An 18,740-nucleotide genomic window follows, 5' to 3' on the forward strand; every position below is an offset into this window, starting at 1 on the left:
GTTTCAACATTAATAGGAGGAGGGATGCTATTTGATGACGTCATTGACGACCGCTGCGCAGATTCATTAATCGCCGTGCGTCGTATAGCGCCACTTCCTGACTCCTTAAACGACGCTAACTGAGCGTTAACATTAGCGCCCGCGGTTGCTTGTTGTCCGCTTTGTTTAGGTGTACCTGACGTTTCCCGCGTTGCAGAGCTAGACCCAGAACCTCGGAGGTTATCGCCTTGGACCGCTCTATTTACTTGGTTAGACGTACTAGTCCCTGAATCCTGGGTTACCGATTGTGAACTAAATCTACGAAGGTTTCCGCCTTGTCCTGATGTATTTCTTTGATTTTGAATGCTAGCCGCATTAAAACCCGTTCCGCTGTTCGCCGACAGCGATCCGGTTCTACGTATATTTCCGCCTTGACCAACTGCATTGCCTTGTTCACGCGTGTTAGCTGCACCAAAGATCGCTTCCCGGGTAGCTGAATTTGACCCGCCTTGAGCAGTCCCACCACTTTGATCGAGCAGCCTTACGTCCACCATTCCCTGACTGCCTCCAATGTTTCCCAATTGGTCCATATTATTGTAAGTCCGGAAACCGAACGTGTAATAGTCACAGAAATTCTCCCTAACTTTGCCTTTGAATTCCTGAGCGGGCACGCACGTCTGGGTGTGCTCCTGGAAAAGGTAACCGGCGCCGCATGAAATGCTGTAAACGTTGAAAGAGTCGCACTGCAGGTACATGGTCATGTCGCATGGGTGCCGATACATGTAGCTCGCGTCCGCAACGGGCGCGCGGTTGCAGGGATTGATGAGACTTGGTAATACGCAGGCTATGTCCCATTGACTCCACACCTCCCCGGGGGTGCACATCCGCTCCCAGGCCTTGCCCCAGATATCGCAGTGAATGAACTTGGACAGGTTGCCAGGGAACGGGAAGAAGAGCTTGTCTGCAAAAATAGTGCGAAAATAACGATAATATTAATGAACGCTTAGATAGAAATAAATAAACTAGACATCCCTAATTTTGGAAATAAATTGATCCAATTTAGAAGGATGGGAGAGTCCACTAGGCATAAATGGGTTAAAGTGTAAATATGCGTAATCGCCGCTATTCTGTAAGCTCAGTGGTTGGTAGAAGCGCTTCTCAGCCCAGCGACCCGGGCTCAATTCCGGCGCATGTGAGTTTTGGTCACCATGCCGAACATGTGGGTTTTCCTCCGGGTACTCAGGTCCCCCCCCCCCCCACCTTGCACCCACACAACAAAATACCATACCAAATTTGAATATCTTTTAATAAATATGTTTTCCTGGAAAGTGCAGCATAATAAACTACTCGCCCCAAACTTTCATGAGAAAGTTCATTCGGTAGGAGTGCACATAATGCAGCCTCGGGCGCACCCTGGGTCGTAAAATTCACGCACAATCAAACTCGCACTCACTTTCAAGGATGGCTTGTCTCGTGCACGGGTTATCAGTGACAGCCGGAAGTGGCAGCTCGCAGGAGGCGGTGAGTCCTGCCCTCTCACCGACACACTGACCACACCCTTCGTGGAACAGCTGGCAATAAAGCAATTAACACGCGTGTAGTATCAATCAATAAACACGCGTGAAGTATCAATCAATAAACACGCTAGTATCAATCAATAGACACGCGTGAAGTATCAATCAATAGACACGCGTGTAGTATCAACCAATAGACACGCGTGTAGTATCAATCAATAGACGCGCGTGTAGTATCAATCAATAAACACGCGTGTAGTATCAATCAATAGACACGCGTGTAGTATCAATCAATAGACACGCATGTAGTATCAACCAATAGACACGCGTGTAGTATCAATCAATAGACACGCGTGTAGTATCAATCAATAGACACGCGTGTAGTATCAATCAATAGACACACGTATAGTATCAATCAATAGCCACACGTGTAGTATCAGTCAATAGACGCGCGTGTAGTATCAATTAATAGACACACGTATAGTATCAATCAATAGACACACGTGTAGTATCAATCAATAAACACGCGTGTAGTATCAATCAATAGACACGCGTGTATTACCTATCAACAGACACGCGTGTAGTATCAATATATCTACACACGCATATAGTAACAATCAATAGACGCGCGTGTAACAACAACCAATAGACACACGTGTAGTATCAATCAATAGACGCGCGTGTAGTATCAATCAATAGACACGCTTGTTATATAATAAGGAGAGATGTATACAGCGAAGCTATGTTATTTTGTATTTTACAACAATAATTATGGCTGTGTTCTGTTTTATACTACGATGATCTGAACATATAGAGAATATTTGTTGGATTCGGTGGATTATCGATTTTAATTCACGAGTGATCATAGAAAATGATATTTTCACGAGTGGAGCAGCCACGAGTGAAAATATATATTTTTCTATGATCACGAGTGAATTTAAATCGATAATCCACCGCATCCAACACATTTCTTTTTTATTTTATGCTTTTTTCAAAGTTTATATATATTGTCAAAGAGTTTAACTAAAGAATTTCGCTGTGATAATGACGTCATTTCGTCAAGAATTGACGTCATTTCACAGTAAACAATGACAATTATCAATAATTTTCACTGATAATTTTCACTGTTTGAAACAGTGAAATTATCAGTTTTAATTCACTGATATTTCTCTATAAACCACCGGAAAGCATAAAATAAAAAACAATATGCGTCGCGCTTTTGAAAAAAAAACGGGGTTAATTCATGCGCGAAGATTTTCATCCCCTTCACACAGGCTAAACAGGGAGGATACTTTTCGCGGGTATAGTAGTTTTCGCACAAGGAGGGTCTCTTCTAACAAAACTCCAGACAAGGCGGAAAGAGACGTCGCTGGTTAACCTGTGTGGATTGCAAATAATATCTCTTTAACTTGTAACTCAAAGCGTAGTCCAATTATTTTAGTTGACAAACATATTTGCCAGCGTCTGGACTTGCGAACAAGTGTATTTGGCATTGTTGTTTTTTTTACATTGATGGCGTTTTCAGACCAAATTGCAGATTCCGTATCCTTCGAAAGCATGTCTAGTTCACCAAAATGCCTACCTTTCCCTGTTCCGGCTGATAATACACTAAAAAAACTTGACTTATAATTAAGTCGCGTTCTGAGAAAACTGGGCATGATGCATGTGCGTAAAGCAGTCCGCACAGGCTAATCAGGGACGACACTTTCCGCTTTTATGACATTTTTCGTTTTAATGAAGTCTCTTTTTAGCAAAATTCCAATTTAGGCGGAAAGTGTTGTCCCTGATTATCTGGGACGACACTTTACGCACATGCTTTACGCCCAGTTTTCTCAGAACACGACTCATTTACTTGTACACTCGTATTTAACTTCCTTGTAAAGCAATATTTATCAGCTTGTTTAAAACTTTATAATGAAATCTCGTGTAAGATTTAGCTTCATTAACGAAAACAGCTGTCGTCTTAAATTATAAATAAAAAGTACATCGATCAGGAAATTAATATTTTATACGCCGCCTCTTTATATGATCCCTGTACTTTTACCTTAGAAGGATCAGTGTAATAAATCTCATATATCTCATATATGCATGTCCCTAAACCTTCTATTTATGAGAAATATTGCTGTGATATAGTAGATTTATTCAATGTCATTTCGCTTCATGTGGTTGCATTTGAAATTAGTTACTTTCATTATACAGCGATGCTTTACTCTACAGTCTGAATCACTAGGGTTATAAATATTAAACAGCTATAATTAACTGAAAATATAATAATTATGCAAAGAGTTATTATTTCACGTATTCAGTGCGTAACTGATTAGTAACCGTTAATACTATTGTAAGATTCATAATTTTTTATGGTTACAATGCGCCTGTCAAAAGATGAGCGATCGTTCGTAAATCAACAGAAAATTACATTGTTGTAAACGTTTGGTTTACAAAGGTAAGCATAAATAAAGCTTGTTCGTGGTTATGTTTGCGTATAACATTTAACGATTGCGTCGGTCGTATGGGGAACCACAATAAACGGCGAATATTTTAATTGCACTTATTTTTAACACTTTGAAGGAATTTCTATTAAGGAAACTCTTTGTAAGATTGATTTTTTTGTTTTATTATCTATTTTAATTGATCTAACCTGAAAAATCAGCACTTTTATTAAACCAGTGTATAATATGCGATATTTTGGGCTACATACATGTTATTGTATTGATGGGACATTTAACGTTTATTTGTAATTTTCGGTTTAAAAGTATGATCGAAACTAAACAACAGTCTATTTAAAAATAACTTCCGAAAGGAAATATGAAAATGTCCATTTACCGTGCAATTCAAACCAGATTTGAGTTTGTTGCAAATGAAATCGTATACATTCCCAACCTATATTGTTAAAAAGTCAGAAGTACGTACAATTAAATTGAGAGTTTACTCTTTCAATTAAACGACTTCAATAAAACTAAATGACAATTATTACGACAAATCTACCTGATTAGACAATCAATAATAATAATAATTTAATGAAAACAACAACAATACATTTCCATCACGTGATCCATCAAATAGAATGACGTCACAGATACATTATTATATATGAATAACACCAGGAGGGCATTGAAAATGAATTAATAAAAATAAAGTCTATCCACCTGATTAACCAAATATATCAGCCGCGCTCCGAGAAAACGGGACTTAATGCATGTGCTCAAAGTGTCGTCCCAGATTAGCCTGTGCAGTTTACGAAGGCTTATCTGGAAAGACACTTTCCGCGTTTAAGTTTACTGAAATTTAACTCAGAAGAACTTCCTTTTAATGCAAAAATTCCATAAACGCGGAAAGAGTCGTCTATGATTAGCCTGTACGGGACGGCACAGCCAAATCTAAAACGACCCTTTACGTACTTGCATTACTTCCTGTTTTCCAAGAACGAGGTCCAAGTAATGAAAGTGCAATTAATTTAACTTATCCACCATACACACAGACGTGAAAGCGGCTAGATTGCACTTTACCGGTACGCCGTTGTTTACCACTATCGACAAAGCGGGGGTTTGAGGCGGTAGTCCCCAATACTAAGGACATATATACAGGATAAAAATGATTATAAGGTGATGCGTAAGGTGTTAGGTGTTAGGTGTTAGCTGTTAGGTGTATGGTGTTGCGTACCAGTAAAGTGCAATTGCCCCATGAAAGCTTTGTTCATACCTCGAAACGCGGGCACTGCACGACGTACAGTTTTCCAAGATCCCCGCACATCAGAAACTTGGTAGCGTCGAACGGATGTACGAACTTCGTGATGTTGCGGGCTATGTTTGCCTCCGTGCAGGGATTTGCGAAGTTCCATTGCTCTGGTGGAGAACAACACATTTTATAAATTCCCAACACAATTCTAATTTGTATTAAAAAATAAGGAGAAAGTACATATATAACATCGGATTTACGAACATGATAAATGCTAGCCTGTGTGCATGGGTAAGCGACAACCCCTTGCTTTGGCAAAAGAACAATAACAGAAGCGTCTCGTTATTATCCGCAATTCGGAATATTTTGTATACAAATTTAAAAATACGGCGTCGGATGTACGAAGGTTTTAATTGTAAGACATTTATTTTTAAAGATATGGTAGCCTACGTTACCAATGCTGAATGAGTCCCATAAAACAAGTGTATATGAAAATGCTAATTTTGATACTTAGTACTTATATTATTCACTATAAAACTGAGACATTTACATGTGAATTCTGAATAGAGTACGGGGCCGATGTTTCTATTGGTTTCTCACATCTACATTTTAGGCCGATGTTTCTATTGGCTACCCCCCCCCCCCTCTGGTCCTATTGGTTACTTACCTCTACACTGGTCAGGGTACTCCGCCGCGCATGACAGACCGTTTGTTGGGTCGTTCACACAGCGGATATTTACGGCTGAAAAAAGGGAAATGCATGAGTGCATAATGTATAGATGAAAGGCGGTAACGACAATACAAATAATACATGCAAATCTAAAGCAGTGTATTTTTCACCATTTTGAGAATGGTGCCGGGTCCCTTTGAATTGTTTTTTGAGCATTTTGACTTAAAGTGGGAAATTAGTGTTGTTGTTCTGCTAAAAAATGCTTTTAAATTGAGAATACACGTGTTTTTAGTATTATATTTACTAAGGTTGGATTTATGTGGATGGGAGTTGAAGAAAATATTGAGATCTTAAAAAAAATTAAACCTTTTATCGGGAATTTGTAGTTCATATTTGGAATACCGTATATATATTTTTCCATTGGTAATGGGGCCGATTACCGGACACGATTTTGAATAAAAAACAAACACTTAAAATGGTTTCTTTGAAAAAAGTGGTATCGCGAAACATTCCTATATATGACATTTAAGTGTCTTCTTATTTTGTTATATAAGACTGTTAGTATGTAAGGACATCAGTCACATGCCATAAATACAGGGATCCTTGCTATAATAAGGTGTCTGTTGGTATGGCGCTGCTGAAGTTTCACTACGGTTGAGTCGTGTTCTGAGAAAACTGGGCATAATGCATGTGCGTTAAGTGTCGTCCCAGATTAGCCTGTGCGGACTGCTAATCAGGGACGACACTTTCCGCCTTCATTGAATGTTTGCTAAGAAGAGACTTCATTTAAACAAAAAATGTCATATAAAAGCGAAAAGTGTCGTCCCAGATTAGCCTGTGCGGACTGCACACGCTAATCAGGGACGAATTTTTCCAATAAGCCCCGTTTTCAAATAGCAACGCTCATTTCATTAATAGTGATAGTATAAAATGTTATTTTAGAGTGTTCAAGCGAATGTAACACAATATGTTTCTATGTAATGCACAGAGGAAGTATGGACAAGGACTAAATAAGCTTACATTAGCTGCTTATAATATGCTTATCAAATAATATAACGAGGGATAAAACCAGTTGCTAAAAAATTTCATTGGAACCAATGCAACTGGATTGATTCCACCAGGTCTTAAACCCCCATTTTGATGTTATTATGTATTTTTATCATGTCGTCGTACGTTATTTTTGTATTTATACCGGTTTTGAGCTCTAAATCCCACACTTGGCCCATAATTATTTAAATCACAATTAAACGTACATACAATTTTACATAATTGCATCACGATTCAAATTCAATAGCAATAAAAGAGAGTGCTTTTCAAAATAATTGCCATTTGACTTCTCAATGTAATTGTAGATAATTAAGCTACTTTGGTTATCCAAGTCACTGATAACTAAGATAATGATACGAAAATATGACAATTATTGCTTTGTTTGATGAGTATTCCTGAAAGATAATACATTAATAAACGAGTGGCGCAATCGATACATTTATCGTTACTTAATAAAAATCGCCACATACACATAGTATAAAACTATAATTGAACTTACGGACGAGGGCAGTATAGGTGTCCTGTGTGGAGGTGGCTTGATTAGGCGTTTGTGAAGCCACTTGGCCGACGCCAGCGACGGCCAGTAATACCACAGATCGAATCACAATTTTCCAAACCACCGCCTTATCGTCCATATTCGATATCTAAGTTTCCCCCTATTCAGACTAACTGTTGCGTTCTCGGTCAGCGAACAAAGAAATTTCTCATTTTAATTTCAGCTACGTGGTATTTTATATAAGATGCCTGCATTAATTAGAAATGATCAATGATAAATAAACGTCTGGTGTTTTGATTTTACACGTCAAATTTAACATCTCGTCCATCATTTTATTAATTTTATTAATTTCGAAGACGCCTGAACCATTTGATCATCGTTAGATGATTTATTGTTTACAAGTTTCAAACATAATGAAAGTACTAACGACGCTAAAACTTTATTGATGATTCCTCAGACTATAAGTGATTACGCTCCAACGAATGCTGTGTGGGCGTTAAAGGGCGCACGTTTGCGATGTGGGCGTTTCAGTACGCGTGTGATGCCCTGTCGCAAATGAGTAAATGGCGCCCGCCAGCTTCTGTTATAAAGAAAGATGGGCTAAACCGGTCGTAGTCAGCCTGTTCGCGGCTATATTTGGGTTGCTGCAGCTGAACATATAACCCAGCGGTGGGTGCGAGTATTGATTTAATTAAAAGATTAAAACATTTTGGGTGTCGGAAAAATCAAAAACACGTCGGTCGTTGACCCCCAGATTTCCTTACATCTATCGGTTGCGCTTTGCGGGTAATGCGAATACCGATGAAAGTTAAAGGTTACCGGTAAACTATTTTATTTCGATTCCATCCAAAGCCTAAGGCTTATCGCAAACGTTCTCGATTCCGTTTTCAGTCCTGGTATGTGTGTGTGTGTGGGGGGGGGGGAGTAAGGGTGGATCTAAAGAACGCTTTGAAAGAGGGGATCGAGACAGTGACCTCTAGGCCGCTAGGTGGACACCATATCCCCTACCTCACTGCGATGTACAGTTAACCTTCGGACAGCCACTGAAAGTGGGAAGGACATGTACATGAACCCAGCCATGTGATAATACGCAATTGTTTCAACTTCTGACGGTTCACTTATGACCATTTTACTGCATACGAGGACTGTCTGAAAGGTTCATTCAGATATTTTATCAAAATATAATACCTTTGAAACGCTGTATTGTGAGGAAAAGTAGATACAATTACCATAGCAAAAGAGGGTCGTCGTGAATTGAACACTCTGAGTTTTTGAAATATAAACAAACCATATACAGTACAGTTATATGATTTAGTTTGCGGGAAACTTAAACAAACTGATGCAATGCAAACAGAGGATACTCGTGGAATTAATATCCAAGTTTCAAACGTTGTGATGAAATCGTCTGCTTTTTACAATTAATGAGATAAAGTTTGTCTTCTATACAACCCTGAGGGGAGACTAGTTCACGGAGCAGATTTTATACTTTTGTTATTATGTGAACCGTAAAACGACTAAAAAACTTTAATTTTAGAAAAGACCATGTACATTCATGCTTGTGGTCCTGTGACTCCAATAAGTAAATAATTCTTTTAACGCAAGAATAATCAACACACGATTGATGGCACTCGATTGAAATTTACAACAATATTTAGCCATAGAAAAATGACAAAATAAACAAGCAAAAGTGGTACATCTAAACGAGCGATTAATTTGCTTTATTACAAAGCAGTTGTTCGTGTTTGTCGACTGGCTGAATTGCATTTTTTCTTTTCCAAATACATAGTCACCTTTTCACATTCGATTAATTTAATTGTGCCATTTGTTAAAGCAAGATGTACGATATGAATCAGACAAGTACAATGGGGTCATTGTGGTCTGACCTTTTTTTTTATTGGCGAGAGTAAATGACTAGAATAATCGAAGCGCTTAAATTGCGTAGAAAGACTAGTGGCGCGGGAAAACGTATGACTAGTTTATGGTCATATAGAAAGAACCTACTTAATTGTTTTAAAGAAGTTTGATAACGAGTCTTTATCTGAAACAACAACAACAAACAAACGTGGGAGAGTGCATGTCTCTAGTATTTATTCGCCCGTCTAACAATTGCAAACAACATTTAATTTGTTTAAAAAGTTGTATTTTTCAAAGGAAATGATTTTATTTAGTAAAAACTACATATTTTTATCTGTCTATGCGATTAATAAAAATCTATTACAAATCTTAAAATGCACATTCTTTTGTAATCATTATTGATTCATCATATTATAATGATTACCTTTGTCATAAATTACATTTTATCTCTCAAGTATTTCGTGGTATTTTCTCCTTTCGTCATCTTGAATGTTTAATATTGTGACGGTATTGATTGAAAATGTGCTTTAATAGTAATATGATGTATTTCATTGAATCTTGCGTATGACGTTATCTTATTACCGGTATAAATAGGGTCGAACTTTCGTTTGGCTTCAGTACCTTTTGTGGCACTCGTTGCTAAAAGATCAGAGTAGAGATGGATAATCAGAGTAGATAACTAGAGATTTTATTACTAGCGATAAGACAACGAATAGTGACGGACAAGAACATAGATGATATATGATATCCAACACCTCACACTAAGTTAAAAGCTATTCACTTAAATGGCACATTAATTTTACAAAATAAAAACGGAATACACGTACATTATACGGCATCATCACGGAAAATAAATAACTCTTGGGTTACGGAACCGTCAATTAAAGTAAAGCTATTTGTTTAAGCAAGATTTACGATATGAATCAAACAAGTACAATGGGATATTGTGGTCTGACTTTTTTTTATTTGCAAGAGCAAAGGACTAGAATAATCGAAGCGCTTATATTGCGTAAAGAGAATGGCGGCGCGAGAGTGAATGAAAACCATTTAAATTACGAGAATACGTATGAATAGTTTTATGGTCATATAGAAAGTACCTAATTAATTGTGTTAAAGAAGTTTGATTTCGAAATTTCGGCTGAAAAAACAACAACACAACAACATGAGAGAGAGCATGTATCTAGTATTTATTCGCCTATCCAACAGGTAAAAAACAGCAATCAACATGTGTGAGAGTGTCTAAATTTGTATTTATTCCAAGAAAAAAATATTTTCAGTAAAAACCATATATTTTGAGCTATCAATACTATTATTTAAAATGTATTACAAGCTTTAAAATGCACTTTCTTTCCATTATTAAAATGAACATTTTTGTCGGCAGATTCGTGTATCTCTTTCGCTAATGTGTGTTTCATAAATCAGAGCTTATAAAAAGTTAAAGCCTCTATAACGCTCAAAATCAACTAAAATTTCGTATAGTATTTCGTACAATAAAGTTAACACCTAAACAATCAGTGTTTCTTATAGCAATAGCCACAATTTCAACGCTAGATGTGGTATGATTACATAGATTTGTGTAGATACAAAATGCTCGTTTTTATTTATTTGTGACAACAATAAATTCCATGTTAATTTCCTGCGAATATATCTATTGATACGTCACACGAACACTAAAATGGTACCATGTTAAAACCATAATAAAACGAGCATTTTGTATCCACAAACATCTATTTTACTAGACCACATCTGGCGTTGACATTTCGACAATGGCCTTAAGGAACAATGATTTTTAACTGTTTAGCTTTATTTTACGAAATATTGTACGAAATGTTTGTTGATTTTGAGTAGTAATGTTACTTTAACATAAGTAGAAGTATGCCTTCCTCTTCGTAGTTTTCACATACGTCTGGAAGCAGGATGTCGATCGACAGATACGTCATTGCGCTCATCAATCTCTTCAATATTCAAAATATTGTTTCATATGACTATAATGGCCACTAAAAACGTGAGTTTTTGGTGGTTTGCAGCCAATTGTATAAATATGGATAACTCTTATCCAGCGGATAACTTTTGGTTATCTTCAATTTTAGGATATCTTTTTTGGTTAGCGATTGTATAAAAAAATAGTTATCCAAAACGGTTCACGTTCTGGTTAAGTTTTGGATAAGATTTAGCCAAGATATTTGACGTCGGTTATCTTTATCCAAATGAAGAACGCGCTAACAAAATGGCTGACTTTGACATACCGAACGCTAGACGACCAAGACAATTTCGACGAATAGACAGATTTACGGAAACTGACGACCCTGAAGAAATACGACGACGATTTAGATTTACACCTGACAGCATTGACCGCATAGAACGACTGATCGGACATAGACTTGAGAGACCAACTGGACGGAATCAACCCTTGACACCGAGGCAGCAAATATTGATAACACTGAGATTTTTTGCTTCTGGAAATTTTTTGCAATTAATAGGGGATACTTTTGGGGTGGACATTGCCACGGTTTCAAGGGTAGTGACCAGAGTAACTGACGAACTGTGTGACCTGAAAGACCAAACAATTAAATTCCCGACGACGGACAGACATAAATCAATTATTAAACAGAATTTTTTCAAAATCGCTGGATTTCCGTCTGTAATTGCGGCGATCGACGGAACGCACGTTCGCATCATTGCTCCCAATGAACACGAGGAGCAATATGTGAACAGAAAGCACTATCACAGTGTCAATGTACAGGCAACGTGCGACCATCGAGGTATTTATCAATTTGTACACAAAAATTCAAAACATAATTTTAGTTCTTACCTTCAAGTTTGAGTATCCCTTCATTTTATAAATCCATTTATTTATATTTATATGCATCCTGCTGTTTTACACACCAGATCAAAGATTCCGTAACACTTACTTATGATCTGGTACGATTTTTTATTATTCAGTTTTTCTTTTAACACACGTCCTTTAAGTCCAAATTTCCACAGTGTAATGCATATTTTGCGCCCAAAAACTCACATGTACTCAGTTCAAATGACGTAACGATTCTAAATAAAGATAGGTAAAGTCTGTTTCATGATTAAAATATAGTCTGATCCTTTGTATTAAAGAGGCACAAGACAGGGAATTCTAATAGCCTTCTTTCCTCTCTATTCATCCAACCCTATAAATTCATCCACCCCCTTATTTTGGTAATTATGACATTTTTCTGAAAAAACTTAAGTAAGTAATGCTTATTTAAAAAACATACAACATAGATGTTCTATTTTGGTTAAAAACATGTGAATTTTAGATTTTGTTAGAGAAAAAACAATAATTTTGAAAATATTCACTTTTACAAAATACAAAATATTCACAAAATATATCTATTGATACGTCACACGAACACTAAAATGGTACCATGTTAAAACCATAATAAAACGAGCATTTTGTATCCACAAACATCTATTTTACTAGACCACATCTGGCGTTGACATTTCGACAATGGCCTTAAGGAACACTGATTTTTAACTGTTTAGCTTTATTTTACGAAATATTGTACGAAATGTTTGTTGATTTTGAGTAGTAATGTTACTTTAACATAAGTAGAAGTATGCCTTCCTCTTCGTAGTTTTCACATACGTCTGGAAGCAGGATGTCGATCGACAGATACGTCATTGCGCTCATCAATCTCTTCAATATTCAAAATATTGTTTCATATGACTATAATGGCCACTAAAAACGTGAGTTTTTGGTGGTTTGCAGCCAATTGTATAAATATGGATAACTCTTATCCAGCGGATAACTTTTGGTTATCTTCAATTTTAGGATATCTTTTTTGGTTAGCGATTGTATAAAAAAATAGTTATCCAAAACGGTTCACGTTCTGGTTAAGTTTTGGATAAGATTTAGCCAAGATATTTGACGTCGGTTATCTTTATCCAAATGAAGAACGCGCTAACAAAATGGCTGACTTTGACATACCGCAGCCAATTGTATAAATATGGATAACTCTTATCCAGCGGATAACTTTTGGTTATCTTCAATTTTAGGATATCTTTTTTGGTTAGCGATTGTATAAAAAAATAGTTATCCAAAACGGTTCACGTTCTGGTTAAGTTTTGGATAAGATTTAGCCAAGATATTTGACGTCGGTTATCTTTATCCAAATGAAGAACGCGCTAACAAAATGGCTGACTTTGACATACCGAACGCTAGACGACCAAGACAATTTCGACGAATAGACAGATTTACGGAAACTGACGACCCTGAAGAAATACGACGACGATTTAGATTTACACCTGACAGCATTATGACATTTTTCTGGAAAAAACTTAAGTAAGTAATGCTTATTTAAAAAACATACAACATAGATGTTCTATTTTGGTTAAAAACATGTGAATTTTAGATTTTGTTAGAGAAAAAACAATAATTTTGAAAATATTCACTTTTAAACAGTGTTTTTGTGTTTATTAGTCTATAAGATATATTTTTTAATGATTATATCAAAATTACTTCAAAAGATTTATGTTTTCCTATAAAAATGTTGATTGAGCAGATTGATAGGAAAGATACAGACAAATTAGTGGTTGCTAGGGTGTGCGTTGTAAATTATTTTGCCATACTTTTGTTGGAAAGATATAATATGTCTAATTAAATGTCTCACTTGTGGTGAAATTCTTTTCATTCAGTAGAAAAAGTCAATTTCACTCTTAAGTGCATGAATATACAGTAAAAGAGGCTACAAAGAATTATTTTCTTGCTACATTTTAATAATAAGATGTATCATACTATTTGAATAATTTACTGCAACGGAATGTCTAAAGTTAAATTGCATACATTATATTCTATGTAATCATATTTCAGGTGTATTCACCAGCATAAATGCCACATGGCCTGGAAGTACTCATGATGCTCATGTTTTCAGAACCTCAGTACTATCTGATTATTTGGAAGCCCATCATCATGGTAAGCGCATATTCTAAAATGGATTGATTTTTTTTAATGCTATTACATTTATTGTTCTGCATGTTCCTGTTTCTCATTTATAAATGTATACTTATAAAAGGTTATTCGCCGTGGCGTAATGGATGTCCGCCTAGCGAACTGGATGTCATGGGTTCGAACCCCACTGGGAACGTTCCTTTGAAATCCCCCAAAAATTATATACATTTAGAAGAGGATCATTCTGTAATTGTTGTTTAATTGTTCTGTTCAAAGGTTTGGAGGATGGAATTGTGTTAGGGGACAGTGCCTATCCATGCAGGAAGTTTCTCATGACACCTTACCTGCATCCTGGTGAGTGCTTCTCTGTTGAACACCTTATCCATTTACCGGTCTTTACAAAATACATTGTACTGAATCTTTTCTTATAACACATGTCTAAGTTCATTTTGATGTTATATGTTTGAAATTAATAGTGTAACTATAGCATATTTACACCAGGATCCCCACAGCAACAGATGTTCAATGACGCACATGCAAAGACAAGAAATGTTATCGAAAGAGCATTCGGTGTACTGAAGCGGAGGTTTCATGTCCTTCATGGAGAGGTATTAATTAAGTATTAATGTGTTAATAAGCACTAAAACATTTATGTTTAATATTATGAAATATCTAAAAATATGCACTAAATTAACTTATTTTAATTTAAAAATGTTTAATAATGTTCTTTAAACATTAAGGTACGAATGAAGCCGGGCAAGGTAACAAAAATAATTCTGGCATGTGTAGTATTGCACAATCTCGCTAAGGCATGGGGTGAGAGGGAGGCATTCCCAGAGGAAGAAGACCCTCAACCTCCACCACTTGTCCAGCTTGAGGGTAACCCTGACGGGCAGGCTATCAGGGATGCAATAACTGCAAACTATTTCAGGTTTGAAAATAATTCATTCAATGCTAAGAATACATGAAACAAATGTTATGACTATGTGCAATAAATTTGTTAAAAATATTTTACTTAACTTAGCAACTAAAAGGCTGTTTAAATCTAGCTTAAAAATGAACAAAAGCATTACATTAATAAGCAATGCACAATAATTATAATATTAATAATAATATTGAATATTAAAAAACCATTTATAACATAAATAAATAATAATATTTATAACAATATTAATAACAATAATAATGAGTAATAAAACTAATCATCAATAAATAACATAAATTGCAGATGAAGACGGACGGACATTACAAGGCACCATGGGTGACTTGATCTATGTATGGCGTAATAGTATTCAGACTGATGTACGGACATAGACAAAACAAGTCTTAAAAATGTGTGTTCATTTACATCTGATAAAGACAAAACAAGTCTATAAAATGTGTGTTCATTTACATCTGATAAAGACAAAACAAGTCTATAAAATGTGTGTTCATTTACATCTGATAAAGACAAAACAAGTCTTTAAAATGTGTGTTCATAAATATATAGTTTAATAATTTTGATTATTTTCCCTGTGCATATTTATAGAGATCCATTATGTTTACATTTAACTGACAACTAGGTCAGCCATCAGCTGATTGAACAGATGTATTTAAATATAGGTCAGGAATTTTCTCATGCACCTTGTAAACACTGTCTACAACTGAGTGTCTACTCTCTAACTTACTTTATTTACATTTTTGAGTTTATTGTGAGATTATTTCATGTTCATCCATATAATTTTAAATAGTAACTAAATGTTAAGTCACTTTTATGTAAAACCTTGCAAGAGGTAGATGTTGTAGTTGGCTATTTTCAATTGCCACTTTCTACACTAAGTCTTGGTCACTGACCATCATTCACATATATTAAAAACTTGGAACTTAAAACCCATTGGGTTGTTTACACAAACCCCGGCTACAAATGGAATTTGTATCATTTATTATCATTTTTAGAAATTTTTTTTTTTCAAAATGATAAAAAATGTTGTTTTATGACATTCTTTTACAGTTTGTCTTTGGCAAATGCCATCATGAGCTTTCCCTCCTCAAAAAACTCTCTCTGGGATTTCATAAGTAGCAACTTTTCCTGTTGAACTGCAATGGATCCAGCATAATATGCCATCTGCAGTTCCCTCAGGGTCTGCTCTTTCCTGATTTATAGGAAAGTGCTTTGTAGCATTTTTTACCATAAACATTTATAAATAATAAGTTATTATAACTTAATAACAAAATCTTATTTATTATGTCATACATCTGCAGTGTTTATGTTGATTTTTAAATCTAAGTAAGGTCTAAGATTTTTCCCATTTAAATTTGATTGCCTTAATGGTATTATTAAATTTATTGAATAAATGAAATTATTACACAAAGTTTGAATATGTAACAAATGAGAAAAAAATTAGGATATACCTTTTACCAATAGCTGGATTCCTGCTTGGTTTAATTTCCTTATTATTCACATGAACAGGCACACTAAGAACTGAAATGCAGATATTTATTTTACATCTTGTTAAATACTTATTTACAATGTTAAGTTTCAATATTTTCTATGGAATAAAACACTTTAATTTAATGCATTTAACTTATCTTATTAACTTCATAAGTGTGGTCAATAGGCGTTTCTTGATTGTATAAGCCAATTATGATATTTACCTTGATCTGCACTGCTGTCTTTTGATGTTTCTGGAAAAAAAAATGAAATCATTTATTAATAATTTAGAAAACAATATTAACTTATTATAATTTCCTGTGATTTTTTTAAACATATATAGTCAATATGATTAAGAGCAACAGTATATCAATTATTTATAACTGCATCAGGGATGGAAATTAGTGGTTGACCATGAGCCCGGGGCAAGTAGATTTTGGCCTGGGCAACTCAATTTCAAAAGTTGGTAGTCAAGCTGTGCAACTTGTTTTTTTAAAAGCTTGAAACAAATCAGTGCAATAAAAAATTGTGACTGTGGATCAACAATTGGAAAAAAAGTTACTTTTTGCTGTTAAGAAACAACCTTTTTTTTAACTTTTTGCATTTGGGAAACATTTTGTAAGAGGCTGTAATTTTGGGCAAACAAAATCACTGATTTCAAAATGTTAAATTTTGTTTTGTATAAATGTGTAAGTAAATTATTACTATTGTTAAAGCCATGTTTTGATGCATGTACAACAATAAATAAATAATACTTGATTTATTGAGTGATAAATTGTTATGTAATGTCATTTGTGTGTTTTTCTTAATGCTCCATATTAATTGCTTATCATTGTTGGATGAAAGTGAACATTAATGACAAGCTATCTAACTTTCCTTGACATGTTGCTATTACAAAGTCATGTATTTAAAAAAGTAAAAGTAACAATATAACTTACCATTTACTGTTTCATCATCGTCGAATGGACGAATATCGTCAGCAAAGTTGAGGAAGTCTAAAATGTAAATACATGAACATCATTGAAATATATATAAAAAATGATTTATAAATATATTTAAATATTATTAAAAGTAACAATATTATGTATTCCCCTTAAGTAGCCTCATTTGCCTTGGCAAACTGACCTACGCCAATGTCGGACTCGTGGAGATGTCACATACAAGAGCATGTAACACTTTTATAAACAAACGCATGATTTCTCAGATTATAAGCATACTTGCAAGAAAGAATATTAATAGTACGATTATAATGCCAATTTCTCGCTAATCATTAAAGGCATTTGCGTACATAGTATTGATTATTTTAGTATCAATTAACCTACGAAAAAAATGAACTCTTCCAAAAGACTACACAATCTAGAAAATTCTATGCATAGAAGCGTGTAATGTTTATCAGTGACAGTGTGATTTTTAAGCGACATGGAGGCACATGGAATGTGTTTTGTTTCTTGCAAAGGAAATTAAAATAAATTGGATTTAATTACCATCCAGTTGGAGCAGCTCAACAAATCCTGTTGCGCTGCGCACTGCACCTAACGAGAATAAAAATATGTATGGATTAAAATGGAATTATGTGAATATATTGAATGAAAGGTAAGAATAGTTAGATACATGTATGTAGCTGGCACAGAAAAATTACGCACTCGACAGTGTAATTCTTTTCAGTGGTTTATGATTTAGGTATAATCTAAGTGTGTTGTATTTATAAATTAGGTACAATTGCAGTGGAGCTTTCATAATCAATATAGTTATTTTTTTAAATAATTAAGTACGCGGGTGGTCACATACCGATGGTGGTTTCGGATTGAGAAGCACCCGGAATCCCACTGAAGGACGGCGTTTCCTTCATTGTTTCAATGATTGACATCGTTACCGTGTCTGCGGCTTTCATCGGTTGTCCGCCACCCGTTTGCCGGGCGTTTTTTCGCTCCATCGCAAGCGACTCTCTGGCCTTCGAGACCATTTTCCGATATTTTTCTAAATAAATAACACACAATAAAATTACTGATTACATAATTGTGTCTTATTCTATCTCGGCAACATATTACAATCAGTCACTCGCGCAATTTGAAACTTGTCAGATATTTACGGAAAATGCTAATTGTTCATTTCTGAAATTGAAGGAATGACAATAAGCTCTATAAATTTTTGTAATTATGCATAATCTCTATATA

General features: G+C 35.3%; 2 protein-coding genes across 2 annotated transcripts; one reads left to right on the forward strand and one right to left on the reverse strand.

Annotated features, from left to right (window-relative positions):
• The first annotated feature begins 11,326 nt into the window (after positions 1-11,326).
• On the forward strand, positions 11,327-15,659 carry LOC127840167 (putative nuclease HARBI1). Its single transcript, XM_052368664.1, has 6 exons — positions 11,327-11,997; positions 14,079-14,180; positions 14,433-14,510; positions 14,658-14,764; positions 14,897-15,087; positions 15,385-15,659. Exons 1-6 carry the CDS (start codon positions 11,463-11,465, stop codon positions 15,386-15,388), a joined length of 1,017 nt encoding a protein of 338 aa, XP_052224624.1. The 5' UTR covers positions 11,327-11,462; the 3' UTR covers positions 15,389-15,659.
• A 77-nt stretch (positions 15,660-15,736) lies between these two features.
• Positions 15,737-18,523, reverse strand: LOC127840173 (uncharacterized). The gene is made up of 6 exons (XM_052368669.1): positions 18,355-18,523; positions 18,051-18,098; positions 17,505-17,561; positions 16,791-16,820; positions 16,548-16,617; positions 15,737-16,288 (listed from the first exon to the last, which is right to left on the reverse strand). Exons 1-6 carry the CDS (start codon positions 18,497-18,499, stop codon positions 16,141-16,143), a joined length of 498 nt encoding a protein of 165 aa, XP_052224629.1. The 5' UTR covers positions 18,500-18,523; the 3' UTR covers positions 15,737-16,140.
• Between the last annotated feature and the right edge of the window lie 217 nt (positions 18,524-18,740).

The sequence above is a fragment of the Dreissena polymorpha genome, chromosome 7 (assembly GCF_020536995.1).
Source record: "Dreissena polymorpha isolate Duluth1 chromosome 7, UMN_Dpol_1.0, whole genome shotgun sequence".
NCBI lineage: Eukaryota > Metazoa > Mollusca > Bivalvia > Myida > Dreissenidae > Dreissena > Dreissena polymorpha.